Source organism: Gavia stellata, chromosome 21 (assembly GCF_030936135.1).
Source record: "Gavia stellata isolate bGavSte3 chromosome 21, bGavSte3.hap2, whole genome shotgun sequence".
Classification (NCBI taxonomy): domain Eukaryota; kingdom Metazoa; phylum Chordata; class Aves; order Gaviiformes; family Gaviidae; genus Gavia; species Gavia stellata.
The window spans coordinates 11,437,232-11,453,259 of NC_082614.1; the positions used below are offsets into that span (position 1 = coordinate 11,437,232).

Genomic DNA, 16,028 nt, shown 5'->3' on the forward strand with positions numbered 1-16,028 from the left:
CCCACTCCCCCAAGTACCCAGTAAGACAGTAAGCCATAAGAAACAAGTATTCCTGCTCAAGCCAGTTTGTGCAGACACTTGCTTAGACATTGCGGCAGACAGAGTGAGTGAGGCAACGGAGCACCCGCCTCCTTCGTGCCGGCAGCCCACTCCTTAAAGAGACACAAAAGACATTCTTCATTCTTCATCCTTCCTCCCTCCCCAGCTCAGGGCTTTGATAAACACTCCTGACATTCAAAGCAGCAGAAGAGGAGCCGTATGAAAGGCTCCTCTGGGAAGCAACCTTCTAACCCTAGTCTTCTGTGCCCTAGAAAAGATATTGTTACAAGGCACAGCTGGCTGATCCTCCACCATATGTGCAGATGTCCAGTGTATCTTTGGCACCTACAGCGTACGCTGGAGACATCTGTGCCCTAATTTGACCTGAAGCAGGCATCCTAACATAAAGAGAAATCTTAAAATGCAAAGACAGCAGGCAGAGATAAATTATTTGGGAAATCAGATGAGAAAGGGCAGAGGAAAGGATCTTTAAAGCAGTAGGTTAAGGCTTAGCTATGTTATTGCCAATACTGTTATTGACAGCTACATGCATACGTTCTCCTGTGTCATTTTAAGCAGACAGATGCACATCACAAGAATGACCCACCTCGGAAGCTCTGAGGGTTGCACTGGTAATTTGCCAGCAGCCTAAAAGACTGCACCTAATTTGCACCAAAATATGCATGATGCTTAAAACAAAATACTCAGGAGGCCATAATGCTTGTTCATATGTGACTTTCTCATAAATGAATGGAAATTGTTTCTGTTTCAGGGTTTAATGGCAAAAGAAATCCACTGCCAATGTCTTCCTCCCAAAGTATCTCTAGATCTTGTACAAATCAGTTTCTGCAGACACAGATGTGACCTCCTGAAGACGTATACAACTTCCTAAGCATCTACTACTACAGCAGTGGCATGTGCCATCTCAGCTCTGATCCTGCCTCAATTATCAGTCAGAAGGATAAACAACCGTAAAGAAAAAATCTTGACACGTGAGCACCAAACCTCTGAGTCCTTGTGAAAATCATGTCCTCTGCTCAGACTGCAAGGTTTTGAGGTCAGCAGGCACCACTGCCGCTCTGCTGAGCTCTGCAAACTATCTGACCCAAAACTGTGCCAGGGAACAAGATGAACCAGATTCTAAAAGAATTAATAACAGCTACCTTGCTCGTAATATGTGGATACTCTTCTCTGTGTCCATACATTGGGCACAGACTGACCGTCTTCAGGTATAGCCAGACACACACGCTGCACGGCTTATAGTTTTTCAAGTTTGAGGCATGCTGTACATATACACTTTACTTTTTATTTTTCAACCACACAAAGAATTCACTTCACTGACATCCCTTGGCAGCACATGGTGCTGCCAGACAGAGGAGCGACCCACGCAGAATTGCAACGGCTTTGTTGCTTTCCTCCGTGCCCCGATGATATGAAACACAACCTGGTAACATCATTAGCTGTTTCCATGTGCATGCAATGATACCCAGACAGTGTTAAAAAAAACCCCAAACCAACCCAAAAAAATGTGTGTGCGTGTGGCGAAGGGGAATGATTGTGACACAGTCTGAAACATAAACATAACATCTGGAAGCACTCTTCCTGAGTCTGCCTCTTTATCAGACAGATGGCAGGAGAGCTGTAAGCCCACGGGCCTCTCAAAAAGTTCAAGGCCAAGAGGATAAAGTGCTACATCACAGCAGTTTTCCATTATGTCAGTTTTTCTAAATGTCTCTTCGTTCTCCCACACTCAGTTTCTCTACCCGGCTGACAGAGATCAAAAGCACTGGGTGACTCCACTCCTCTGCAAACAAAGTACAACATCCACGGGCAGAAACGTCAGCCCAAGAACAGACTGAAGGCAGCTTGTTCCAGCCCACTTCCAGGTTGGAAGGAGCAAGAGGAGTTAGCCTAGATTAGCCCCAGTCACTGCTTCTTACTTCTTGACACTGCAGTTATAGGATGCTCTGGCTTTGGCAGAGATGCCAGCTTAAGAAATTGCCCTAACCCTCCTTGCTCCTACCCTTAATCCATCTTTCTCATCCCCACAGCTGACAGCGTATCAACTGGTGGAGGTATGCTATTAAAAACAAAAAAAAAAGGACAATGAAAATTACTTAGGTTAAAAATAACCCTTGCTCTGTCTTGGAACAGCTCTTACACCCTGTGGTGGCAATCCAGAATAAACTACACAGCAAATATGAGCCCTTTCACTAAAGCTGTTCTCAGGGTAGATGTGGTACGCCATAAATCAGCCACACAAGCCTTAGGCTGGAACCAAACAGAGGCAAGACTAAGATATGGAAATGGTTATAATAGGAACCAAAAATATCTCTTCATCTACCCTGAGGACACATTTCAAATCTACCAGCTTTCCTCCAGAAACGAGAAACAACAAGGGAAAACAAGTGATCAAGCAGTAGTCTAAGACTTGTTTTCACTAATCAACACTGTTGTTATCCTCATCAATAGCTACTTGAATCTCAGCACAAATTGCATTATGAGGCACACAAACATTGCTGATTTCAAGCTGTTTTCAGTCACTTGCTATAGTGGTAAAGTCTTTCTGAATAAATCTAAGTTAAGAAGCCGTGGCTCTTGGCTTTAGCAGCACAAAATCAAAGAGAACAAATACTACTTAAAAAAGCAAAAAAGCATGACCCACTTAAACTCTCAAAATATAATGGTAAACAATTATTGATGTGATGTATCTAAAATATGTCCCTTGTTTTTATTACTTATATAATGTGAAAGGTATATTAGCTGCTAAGAGGTGTTGCATTCAGATATAAACGGCTTGTTTCAAAGCGCTTACAATGTAATTATATCCATACACTAATGATAGTAGAAATAGGCAAGAAAAGATAAGCAACATGGCAACGAAGATGAGTAGCTTTACTGAGGAATGGCATTTGTTTCCAGGGATGTGAAGGGGAAGGAGTGCAGTGGTTCTCCATGGTGCATCAGGGAAATTCCTGAGTAAAGGAGAGCGCAGAGAGAAAGGCCAGAATTTTCTCTTCATGTGCTTAACAACTCAACACATCACCCTCCCCATTATGACCAGAATGAATCCTGGATGCAGTATTATCTGGCCGCCACAAAATACTTTGTAGCAGGCAGCACTCCAATGCATTGAGAATCTATTATGAATTTAAGTAATATCGTAACTTATTTCACAACCAACTGGGGACATGTGACAATACAAGGGGAGAGCCAAATTACTCCTGTTGGTTGCAGTACAGAGGAATAAAGCACAACTCTAGAAGACGCTTCATCCTCCTTTCCTGCTAGCTGATTCTCTGAGCTGTGCTAGAAATAGCTGGTCATGCAAAGAAAAATAACATACTATCATCTTCTTGACAAGCTGTGTGAACTTTCATAAAGCATTCAAGAACTACAAACTTTTATTTACTTGCTTTTCAGAAGCTCTTTTGCAAAGACAGTGGAAAACACCTCTCTCTGCTTAAATTGACCAACATATTTATGAGTTGGCTGTGTTTGCTGCAAGAGGATTAGCCTGTGTTGATGCTGGAACTCCAGAACAGTACCTCACATCTACGCTGACCTTGCTACAGAACTGCACATCACCTAAATGAACTGCACTGCTAAACTAGCCTGAAAAAGCTGGTGGCAGCACAGAAAGATCCCATTAGGGACTTGCAATTCTCAACCAAATTAAATTAGCTTAATAGAATATTTGTGCTCTGTGCAGAGGGCTCCAAGTGACACTTAGAAACTCAGTAACTGTAATGCCCACTACATCGTATACTTTCCCACTGGGATCTCAGCACACACATGCTCAGGTTTCCCTATCCAGCTCTTCCTTGTACACAAACATTTCATTCAAACCTAGGTTCGTCATGCTTTCAGAAGGCAGCGACTATTTACATACACAAATGAAAGAGGCATTAATTAAAACATTGACTTTTATTTGCATAATTAGTGCTAAAAATATTTTTATGGGTTAATTAGACTTTATGCAAATTGGATTGAGACGATTTAATTTGCGGTTTGATAACCTGACTATTATACTTCCACAATTCAAATACACTCAGGGTTACATGCTGTTCTAAAGCCACGTCCTCCCTTTCAAACTGTTTTGGTTTTTACTTCTGGCAGGCTCAAATGATATATTTTTCCTCTCCCTTTACCCCGCCCCCCAAACTCTCTACTGAAAATCTCACTAACTGCAATGATATCAAGTGTAAATACATTGAATCAGTGAGCTGCTCATGACAAGAGAAATTTCTGCACTTTACAACAGTCTAATATTTCCCAGGCACTCTGACTGGGCACAGAATACAAATGTTAAAATCTGCTCAGGTTTTCTGTGCCTGAAGATAGTACAAACCGACTGCATGGGAAAGCAATAACCTACCCAGCATCCACCGAAGATTTTATGATACTCTTCAATGAGCCCAGGTTTGAGGCTAATAATAAGCGCAGAGCTAGGGAAGCGTTGCTCGGATCTGTACAATGAAAACGCTCTGCGAGTACTAATGTACAGCAGTGTTGTGAGAATTTGTTAAGATGATGCCCAGCAAGAGCAAAATAATTTTCACTGAAAGCAGCAATACACAACTTTACCATGTGTCGCAGAAGACAATCATACTTACGGAAAAAGCACTGCTTGTATGTCTGTGGAACAACTAGACGAAGTCTCAGTAAAAACATATTAAACAGGAAAGCAGACACTGGCAGGCCAGTTCATACCAGTGCTCCCTGGAGTGCGCTACTCTGCCTCTGACAGTTACCAGTGTATGGCTTAGCAAAGGAACCTCCAGTTCTGGAATAACTAACTGTTTGCAAAAGGGGATTCTTCTGTATTATATACAAGACACTAAATACTGAAAGGTTTGAATTATCCTGTACCAATGCTTGAAAGTTACAGTGGTTCACTGTCGAAGAATTCATTGCTTGCTTGATGAACCAACCACAGAGGCTGTGATATGTTCAGAGAAACAAGGTCAAAACCATCAAGCCAAAAAATTATGTTCAGTAAAAACCTTTAATATTAAGGATATTCATATTCATGCCAAAATTACACTCCCCTGCCCTCCCCCCACCCCCCCAGCCCAACATAGGCCTATTCATTTTTTAAATTAAACTGATGAAATTTATTACCTGGAAACTGAGATGCCCTGGTATAGATCAGCAGATGGTACCGTAGTTAACATAAGTGTCTCCAGATTTTCAGGCTACAAGTTTAATAGCTATGAGTAGGGGTAATATAAGCCCTATGTCTTTCAACCAATGAATGGTATCATGGATATAAATGAGTTTAATGTGCCGAGAATATGAGGTTTCATACCTGTTCCTTGAACTTGATGCTATCCTCTGACAAATAACTGTTGTGGTCGAATGCTTTCCACCATTCCCCACCTCTTGTTTCACGTCCCACTGCCGGGGGTCACTTGTCCTTGCACTGAGAATGTTTACACCTTTCTTCACCTTTGCCCTGTTGGAAACAGCAATTGTAAAAAGTTTACAAGAGAGTCACTCAGGACTGTGATTTTCCAAACGTAGCTCAGGCATGGAAATCTCAATATATCAGCTTTAAGCTAAGTATTAGGTATGTTTCTAATCCATCAGTAAATAAGAGAGTGGTATCATGAATGCAGATCTAAGGCAACATATCACATTTTTGGACAGAACCAGCTAACTGTGTGCCTTTATATGTTTGGGCAACAGCAGGCTGGAGTTATGATTAAGACTGAACCTGTAGGAAAACCTGCACTCAAGGTTCTTTTCTCTATTCTGGCAATCATTTCTCCCAAAGAGAAATATGTCCCAACACAGAAGACTCAGGAAGGTTCTGTTCATCGGTATCAAGACAAACTTGTGCTTCCTCATTGTACAGAGGAATACTTTACTGGAGTTCTTTAAATAACACATTTTTATTCCATATGATATTCTTCTAGATATCAGTGGACAGGTTGCTGCTCTTCTGCCTGGCAATTCCCTCTTCGTGACAGATTCCCAAGGAAATTTCTGTTTGAAATCTCCAGGCTGGAGAGAATACAGCTGTTGGTTAAGACAAGACTTTGTAACTCAGAGATGTTCTCATAGGATGCAAATTTCTGCCACTGTTAGTTGTTACGTCCTGTGGAAAAGTTAACTGTATTTATCTAGTGATGCTAATAACATCAGCAATAACTGTTTGGAGGGTTAATTAAAGAGCACTTGCTTAATTAAGGAGCATCCCAGCAAAGATGCTATTTGGGTGCAGAACGTTTAACTGCTGATCTTCCGTTCTATTACGAAGCACCAGGAATGAGAAATAGGGATACTTATACAGCCTTTCTCTTCAAAAGCCACTGAGAGACAAAATTCCACCAGCCCACCGGACTCACACAAGATGATGAGTGTGTGGGGAGCCGGATGCCAGAAGTACATGGCCCTGTGAGTAACTTGGCCTCAGCATTGGATGGAGAAGGCAAAGGGCTGCTCAACCTCACACCGTCAGACTACAGTCATCATGGCCTCTACTCAGCAGGAACTGGCTTCACCACAGCAAAGAGGCTAAAGCATGGTAAAAATTGTATTTTTCTAAAATACTTATGCAATACAAATTGTCAGTTATTGAGCAGAATTCATCATCTAACAAGATGTCGACATCTTCTTGACATTTATGAGGACTCACAACCATAGCTTCTTGGAAAAACTGGTCGGTTTGCATCTTTAGACACTAAAACACTTTAAAAACATAGTCATTGAGAGTACTTGTCTTCTTGTTGCAGTTTTTCATCAGTGAGACAAAACACAATTAATTTAAGGCTTAACCATAAGTGCGTAATTCTCTCATTTGTAACATGAAACACCATGGAGCTTCACACATTACTGTCTTGCTCTAGTAAAACTAGCACAAACCTGATGCATCTCTAATGCCTTCAGCTGAATTACTCAGAAATGAAAACAGAAAAAGTAAAGTCCCGTTAAGTTTTCCAGCATATTACAGTTCAAACAAATGAACAATAAATAAACATTTCGTTAATAAGAAAACACTACGACCAATCTTGAAATCTGTATAAATCCATCAGTATGTTTTTGGTAGCATGTATTTTAGGAGATGTTTGGATGTATTTTAGGATACAGTGATTTAGCAACTGGAGAGAAATAAAAACTGATCATTTAGATACTTTGTTCAGCTGTTCCTTGAGATGGGCTCTGAAATGGCACAACGTCAGTCAAAATGAGGTTCCTCATGTTTGGATTTTCAACAGAATCTCAACTTTGTCAGCAGTTGCAAATTGTTCTTTCTACCATATAGCTTGACATAGTCAATACCTGGGCTCCTGTTAATTAGGACGGACGTTTTGTATGGCCAAGGTTAGTGGTAAAATACACTGCCAGAGGATGAAAGACCATGGCTACAATGCCATTTTGTTAATTAACTACAGTATGGGACATTAAGTTGAGTGGTTTTCACATATGCCATTATATAAAACCCATTAAAAAAAAAAATTCCATCCCAGGGTAAAGTAGGTTATGTTTAGTGAGAAAAATCAATGTTGTGATTGCACTTAGCACTGGAATTAGGGTATGAACACCCAGAAGATTGAACTTCCTAAATAAATATGCAGAAGCACAATTTGCAACTCTCCCTCTAAAAAGGGCATTGAGTTTTATATAACAAGGTCAACGGATGAATCAGAATTAAGTCAGACAGTACTGAGCCCCATACATTTTTAAATGCAGTCTGTATGCATGTTACAAATGTTTTCACTTAAATTTTTATTTACTTGGTGTTTGAGTGCTAGCAAGGAAAAGTCTATTTAATTCTTTACCAAAGATTCGTTGACCTTGTTGTATGCTTGTGATTAAATATTAATTTCTTAAATAAATAGTGCCAACTTTGTACATAAAAATTTGTAAGTTATACTACCTCAATAAACCCTGAGACCGAGGACCTGGAGGCCAAATTACTTGACAGTCTCCTATATTTACCCACCTAATCTATGCAGTATATATACATTTACCATGTTTACTTAAGGGAGGCAGGTACAATGACAATAAATGGAGATGACAAACAGCTGAAGTACTCCAGGTTTCCTTAGTGTGTGGTTTCCCACTCCAAGTGGAAAATTCTCCCCTTTGCCACGTCTCCTTATTCACGAGTAGATGGCTGTCCTCACACAGAGGCTTTTCTGCACAGCTCTACAACCTGCAAGTGTCCACCAGCCATAACTTGTCAGCTTGGTCTTCCACCCCAAAGCGGAGTCAAAATCTTCCCCTCCAACGTTATTCTAAACAATTATTGTATTTTCTGTGGGTGTTACTAAATTACCTCTGTCACTTCGGCTATGTGCTCTCCACAGTAGTAGTAACTAAACCACGGCCCCAAGTCTGCTGCCCAGAAACAAAAATCACCCTTTGCTTTTTCTGGATCTAAACACAGACCCTGCTAAGCAAGCCACCTACATATGCACAAAACCTAAGGGCAGCAGCTCATTTATTTGAGTTTGATTGTCTATGTGCTGAAAGTTAAGCACAGCTTTTGATCTTCTGAAAAAGCAGACCTCGCAATGGAAAGATGAAAGACAGACCATCATTAAGAACAGCGCAGAATACCAGAGGTCAGCTTCAATCCCACACTGGATAGAGGACTCCATCTGAACGGGTTTTTGAAGCTTTATGAACACATGGTAGCCAGAACAGTGAAAGACTTTCGACTTTCTTGCTTGAACTTCTAAGGTTATTAATTCTTAGCACAGGAAACCTCTGCCTCAGCTTTGTCTCAAAATAACTGTCTCTCTTTAAATCTCTCAAATGGGGAACTGAAACATTTTGCTGGCATGCAGAACAAGCAACATCTCAAAGACATCACAGAAAAAGTCTCCAGCAACTTACCTATAAATCATTACTTAATTTTTGTCAAGAACAAGTAAAAACATTTACTTACACACTCTCACAGCAAATGCACTTGTGTAAATGTGCAATTTCCAAGCAAATATTTCATTTCCAAAGTGAAGCTTTTAGTTATATACAAAGATTTCCATTTAGCACCTTATCTTCCTAACAGGTCAAACTTAGAAATGATGCTTCTAATTACAGAATCACAGAATCACTAAGGTTGGAAAAGACCTGTAAGATCATCAAGTCCAACCTTAAAAAAAAAAAAAAAAAACCACAAAAAAAACCCACAAAAAACAAACCACAACACACCAAAAACCAACCCACCCAACACCACACAGCACCATGCCCATCAAGCCACATCCCACAATGCCACATCCACACGCTCCTTGAATACCTCCAGGGAGGGTGACTCTACCACCTCCCTGGGCAGCCTATTCCAATGTTTCACTACTCTCTCAGTAAGAACTTTTTCCTAATATCTAGCCTGAACCTCCCCTGGCGATTAATACATTCTGATCAACTACAGATGAAAATCTAGCTGTTCCATTTCACTGTCCTCAAATTACAAGAAATCTCAGCAATATTGAGACATAATACTATACAGCTGATAAAGACAGTAGCTGAAAGGCAACTGAATCAGCAACAGCCAGAGCTGAAGATGTGACTTAAGACTTCAGGAGCTCAAATTATAGCTTCCTATTTAAATTTAAATTTTGCAAACCTGCTATGGCCATGGAAGGGTTCCGTCACCTGCAGCAGTGCTATAGAGAGGGCAGACTGCTGAGTACTCCACACAGTTCTTCACATGCTGTATGATTTTGCTGAGGTATGCTAATCCTAGAGAGCATCACCTCTCTTATTCCAGAGAAAGTCATCCTCAAAGCACAGATCTAAGCAGGGCTGCATCGCCTGGGTGTGCTATGATACAGATAAGTAATCTACCAGCAAAGAAAGAATCTGAAGTTACAGGTAAGCTAACACCACGCAAAGCTGATCAGGAGCCCCTGGCTGTACGGGTCCCTAATGTCCTTTAGCCTGGCGCTAACCCCCAGCTGACGCACTGGCAAGCGAAGTTGGTAGCGTTAATCAGTGGATGGTTTAGCTTCCAGGATGGCTCACTGCAAGATCAGATAAGCAGCAATGTCAGTGCCAGGGAAGTGCAGAAGGGGTGCAAAGCGAGGGGTGAAGGGGGGACCGGGGCAATACCCTCAGCAGCAGCAGGTACCTCTTACATGGGGTTAGCAGTATTTAACGTTAAACTGCACTCCAACAGAAAGTTTACACAGCAGCTTGGGTAGACAAGGCTGCACTGAAGAATAAAAAGCTAAATCAATACTAAATTCCTATAATCAGTGAGCTTCATAATATCTGGAATAGTTTTCCAGACACTAAACCTTCTGGTTCCTGTTAGACTGTTTCTTTTCAGAGGGTTATACTTAGCTCTGCATCTTCTGTGCTCCTCATAAATGCCACGCTATTCTCAGCATGCTGTACTTTGATCTAAGAGCAGTCTGCTTTTAGATCAGTGACCACTGCTTTGTACAGACAGCCTCTTCGGCTCACATCTGTTGTCCGAGCTGCTGTGCCGGAAGACATTTCTTTAGGAAGTACTGGAACGTAAATATCAGAGACAGATGCAGGTTCAGTCTAACCAGGGGAATCGGCTCACCTATAAGGTAGTCGCTGGGTCACACGAGCCGAGCGTGGCCATGCCGCACCTCACCATGCTGGGCAAGGGAGAGGATGCTAAATCCTCTGCATTTCCACACGTAAATCCTCGGCTGTTTATATTTGTCAAGTTGGTGTTTCAACTTAACGAATAGTGACCCCTTTTGGTCAGTCTTCTCTGGAGCCTCAATGTTTCTTGCAACTCTGCTAATCCTCCCTTAGTTGCCCAGACTAGTAGAAGCCCTTGACATTACTGACTGTAAAGGTCACATTGTTAGAAGTTATTTTACTGTATCTCCCAAACCCCAGGGAGCCTCTCCTGGTGGCCTGTTTCTGGGCTGCGCTTTACAGTAAGTCTCTAACCTTCCTGAGTTCTGCCAAAAAAATTTCAACTTCTTCCTGCCATGATTTAAGTTCACTGCTTTCCTTCTTTGTTCCCAGAGTAAATCAGGAGATTAAAGCCAGCTGCAGGAACCCATAAAACCCGGGCAGGAGACTAACCACAGCAATTAAGCAAAATTTGTTTTATTAAGTAAATCTTTTCCCTTTCATCTTTCTATGTGAAATGAGTTGCTAGATCTCACCGGAGCTCTGAACGAACAGGACAGACATCTGCCTGGCAAAACAATATTCATTAAAAGCCTCGTTGCGGGCCTTAGCTGAGAAGCAGAACAGAAGAATATGACCTGGTTAGCCACGTCGACCTTTCAAATATACTCCTTTAATCTGCAAAGTACACGGACAGAGTAAGTGTGATTAAGCAGCTACAGCTCTGCTCAGGGAGTACAGGGGATCAGGTATCAGCTCCAGGCTTCCTGCATGACCCCGCACAAGCCACAGGAGCCCTGCATGCCTCCATCCTACCCTAGCAAGGAGATTTCCACCTGTGCCTCCCATGGCCACCTCTTCACTATACAGGTTTTCATTTACAAGCCATGTACACAGGTGAGCAGCAAAAGAAAGCCCCATCTCAACTGGGGAATTTGGGTACTAAATTTATTAGGTAATAAATTACTGCTAATAGTAGTATTTCAGACTTGGTTCCCATTAAGAAGGCTAGTCCAAAGAGCCATCCGTGCAAGAATTTTGTTTTCTTTGATTTCTAGATTTACAACATGGGCTTAATCATTAGCAAAAGCGAAGATCTTGCTCCTCAGAGCATCCTTTCTCCTTCAGGCATTTTCTTTCTCACAGACTATCCAGAAAAGGTCTTCAGGAAAGAGCTTTTGTAAAAAAGGGTAAACACCCTTTAAAATGTTAAAACAGCTAACCTCTAGGTATTTAGTCCTTGCTCTTTGCTCCTTCCTCTTTTCCTTTCACTTCTTAGAATGCTGGTCTATTTGAAACAACTTCGAAAAAAATGCCATGGCAAAAGAAAAAAAATCAAAATATTTTACTTTGAAAAGGCAGTAATCAAATCCTTAAGAATCTCCAAACCAGAATGCTTAAGCTTCTTGAATACAGGTATAATTCTGCAAGCAGCTGAGACAGATTTCAGTATTTCTGAAACCTCCTCTGTCAGCTGAATTGGACTAAACTCAGCTTCCCCAAAGCTGCATATTTGGTGACTTCACTGTCTATCAAAATTATGTAAATTCCTTCCATTGCCAGTGAGGAATCCTGGGATTCAAAATTGCTCAGGGTCTCTTCTTTTGTAGTGTTTCTTACATAACTAAAATTCCCTGAGACACTAGGAAAATCAGCTGTCTTTTATTTCAATGAGAGTAGGTGCTTCATATCCCTTAGGAAGCTTTGAAGAGCTCAGCTGCAAGGCACGAGGTGGATGCTGTCAGCTCTATTTTTTTTTTCCAAAAAAAGGAATCAAATGTGCTTTCGGATGTTCCAGTCACAGAGTTCTTTGGTTCAGGCTGATTTCTGTGGTTAACTCTGTGTTGGCATTACCAGTCCTCTTGAGGTGTCCAGTATCCCATCATTTATTTTAAAAGAAAAGGAAAAAGAGATGCTTTCCATGAAACTTGGATACCACTACTTAAGCCACAGAGATAGTCATTTAACCTCCTAATATATCTCATGGCAAAACTGCTTTCTCCAGCACTGTGAATGCTAAGAGCACTAGTTAAGGGACTACAGGAAAGGCAGGAGGAAAAAAAAATACATCTATAAATAAAGGCAGGAAGGAGCTACACAACACAGAGTCTCCAATGTAAGTATTAATCAGCAGGTGGGAACATATAATTTGGGAGCACAAAAACACAAGGGAAAAGACTGCTTTTTTCAAACCCCCTTTCATTGCCCTTTACCTGTTACTCATGGAATCAGCAAAAAATCTGGTTCACAAGAAATGCAAGGGAAGCTATTACTGAGAAGACCAAAGTCTTATAGTTCCTCAGAGGTGTTTGCAGCAGTGCTTTAACACTGTTAAAACCTCATAATAAGCATTTTAGATGCTTAACCTTAATTGACTAGGGGACAGTCTGAGTTTGCAGTTTTCTTGTGACTTATTAACCCTTTCAATTTCCTTAAAGAGTCAAGGAGTAGAAAGGCTTTTTTATCATTTGAAACTCAAAATAACCAATGGGTACAAGTCAAAGATCCATCTCATGGACTCTGCAAGGAACTAGAAGAAGTTGATGCATAATCATATCTAGGTAAAGTCCCTGAAAAGTCTTTGCTACGGGACCAGGATCCGAGTGAATGCTCATTTATAAAGAGTTGTTTTTCCTTATACGAGAAAATATTGGACATGATGCTCTCTGCTCTGCTGTTCGTTGAAAAGTGAGTTGGAATAAGCATCTGCCTCACACCAACACATGCTTGCAGAGAGAGAGACAGAGATGGGTATTGAGTAAACAAAAAAACCTAACAGGGTGAATCCAGAGTGCATATTCAGCTGCACATGCTAAATAAAAGCTCATCGCCTCCACGGATCTATTTTATCGAATCAGAGACACTTTTTAGATCACTAAATGCTTTGAGATTATATTCCCTACTACATGCAGTTTCTATTATTACAAAAAGATCTCTAAGCTGCGTATTTGTGACATTCCCCCAGCTGGCAGAGCAACAGCAGTGCTGAGGAAAATACTTACTGTTTGCAGTGATTATTAGGATTATTACTTAGACCCCAAGTGACTTTCTGAAGTAATCTTCCCAGGCAGTCCCTTTGTGTTGTTAATCCCATCTGCACTCCCCCTTCAGCAGCTGTTATGAATACAATTTTGCCATCAGCCGTGCAGCCATGAGGGTTGTGTTTCCTTTTCCCTTAGAGAAATACAATATTGCTGAGATCAACTGCTAGAAAGAGGAAGGGGCAGGTGTCCTTAAAACATCAAGAAAGAGGAGCTGTTCAGTCCAATAATTGTTTCAAATGTTATGTACCATACTAGGTATTTGTACAAAACAATGGAAGCAAAGACTGATCGTGAGGTGGTTCATCCCCAACGTGCAGCACTGTCTCCTTTCTACTCTAATTAGTCTAACTTAAGTTGACTCAAGGATGGAGCATTTTCCCATTGCCCTGGGAAGAACTCCCTCTAGGCAGCAGGGAGTTTGCTGACTCTGTGGGTGCTATAATAATGTGTGCTTCCATCCGTTTAGTCCTGCCTCCTCTCCCTCTCTCTTTGAGGTACCAAGCAGCACCAACTAGGGGCAAACCATTGGCACAGATGAGTGCCAAAACTGCAATCAACAAAGTGGAAAGACTGCTAAGAAAGATAACTTTAGAATAAAACAAGAATTATGGCAATATGTTTCCTTTATATTCCTCATACCATGACTCCAATATTTGGTAACGGTTCTTGCTTTGCTCATCATAATCGTCCCGCTTGCATATAGTCACTTTTAAGGCACATTAACAATGCTGCAATTCTTGATTTTGTTTCAGAACCAGCACACCTTGTGTTGTAATCTGCATGCAAGAGTGTGATAGAAATGCTACAAAGATGATCTACAGGGATACAGCAGACAGAACTGCTAGCTTTTATTTTTGAATTAAATCTTAATCTGGTAAATGCTGGCAGTGATCTGTACTACAGCCTCCAAATTGGGTTCTTTCATGCTTTAAACTTCCCCAGCAATAGCACAAAACCTTGTGCCTTGAAGCAGTTGCTGGTAGTTTGTGTATTTAGGTACAGATCTGAAGCCCCTGAGACTGCAGTAAGTCAGCAAAAATACTCCTGCTGACCTCAAGGGCCTTGGATCATCAGAAGCACACATGGGTTTCCATGGGGTCACCACCCGCCTGCCAGAGCCAGTGGGCACTGTCAGCAGGCAGGGCACGTGATGGAAGCTCATGTGGCTCAGGAACAAGAAAGCAACGCTAATAAATTACGGATGTGATGTGGCTCAGGGAGTTCAAGTAAGGTAGAAAACTACTCTCATCCTCCTGCAGCTTCTTTTGTAATTTAAACCAATATTTCTCTTTTTTCCCAGAGGTGGCTGAGTAGAGAGACAGACATAATTTTCTAATCATTAAGATGCACTTCAAAACCTGGTGGGTTTTATCTTGTACGTGTATGCATACACTTGTCCACAAATACACACACAGAGTATTTCACACACAAAGTTTTTTTGTTTCTCTTCACTTTGGCTTTTCCATGTCTGTCCCTCAACATTTGCTTTCTCTTGGCTTTGTATATCTCTGCATCTCCTCTTGTAACACTCCTTTTTCACTTACTCACATTTATTTTCACCTTCCTCTTTCATTCAGAAATTTGACTAAACCAGCCCAGTCACCACTGAGTTACAGTTCTAATTCCAACCCATCCATCCCTGCTCTCCTTTAGCTGCATTGAAAGGGTGCCCTGAATCCAGTCCTAGATCTTCATCTTATTTGTCTGACCTTGGTTTGCAGTTGTGTCACATCACAGTGCAAAGGCATTTATTTTATTTTGTTCTCCGAAAGAAATGTAATGCCAAAAAAAAGATACAGTTGTTTACAATAAGCTTGGACTCATGGTCAATTCATTGAGGCCGCCAGATGATGAAAACACAGACAATGAGGGGTCCTCCTTAGGCTGGGAAGTTTTCATGTCCAAAAGCATTTGCTAAGCTAAATGAAAAATTTCTCTCAACACCTACACAATCCCTTAGTGGAGAAACGATGTCTCCACCTCATGATTACACTTGCTGCCCCTCCTAATCAGTTACCGGCTCCTCTTCCAGGACACCCTGTTTCTGGCTTTGGGATACGCTGTGAGAAAGCTGATTCGTCTTGGCTGGATCTAAATAGCCTTATGTATCCCAAACAAAGGGAGCCCCTTAAAGTCTTTCCACATTAGGTAAGTGGTGTCCAATTCCTGTTATAGAAAAACAGGAATAAATATCAACTAGAAGAGAAATGAGCCTGTCCAGCTGTAGGACTGTTACACCAAGGGATTAGGTACGAAAGCTCAGGCAGCAATTCACTTGGAAGTTGCTTTCCCTTTTGTGTGTTTGGTTTGTCTTACTCCAGGCTCAAGTATCTAATTGTAACAGCAATTACTGCTGCAGAGCATCTCAACCAA

At 41.3% G+C, this 16,028-nt stretch overlaps 1 protein-coding gene across 1 annotated transcript in view; it reads right to left on the reverse strand.

Annotated features, from left to right (window-relative positions):
- The window catches only part of TMEM132C (transmembrane protein 132C), a 154,179-nt gene that overhangs the window by 89,234 nt on the left and 48,917 nt on the right, over window positions 1-16,028 (reverse strand). Inside the window, exon 2 of the mRNA XM_059827765.1 lies at window positions 5,351-5,497. Coding sequence (XP_059683748.1) covers window positions 5,351-5,497 — 147 coding nt within the window. The remainder of the gene's footprint in view (window positions 1-5,350; window positions 5,498-16,028) is intronic.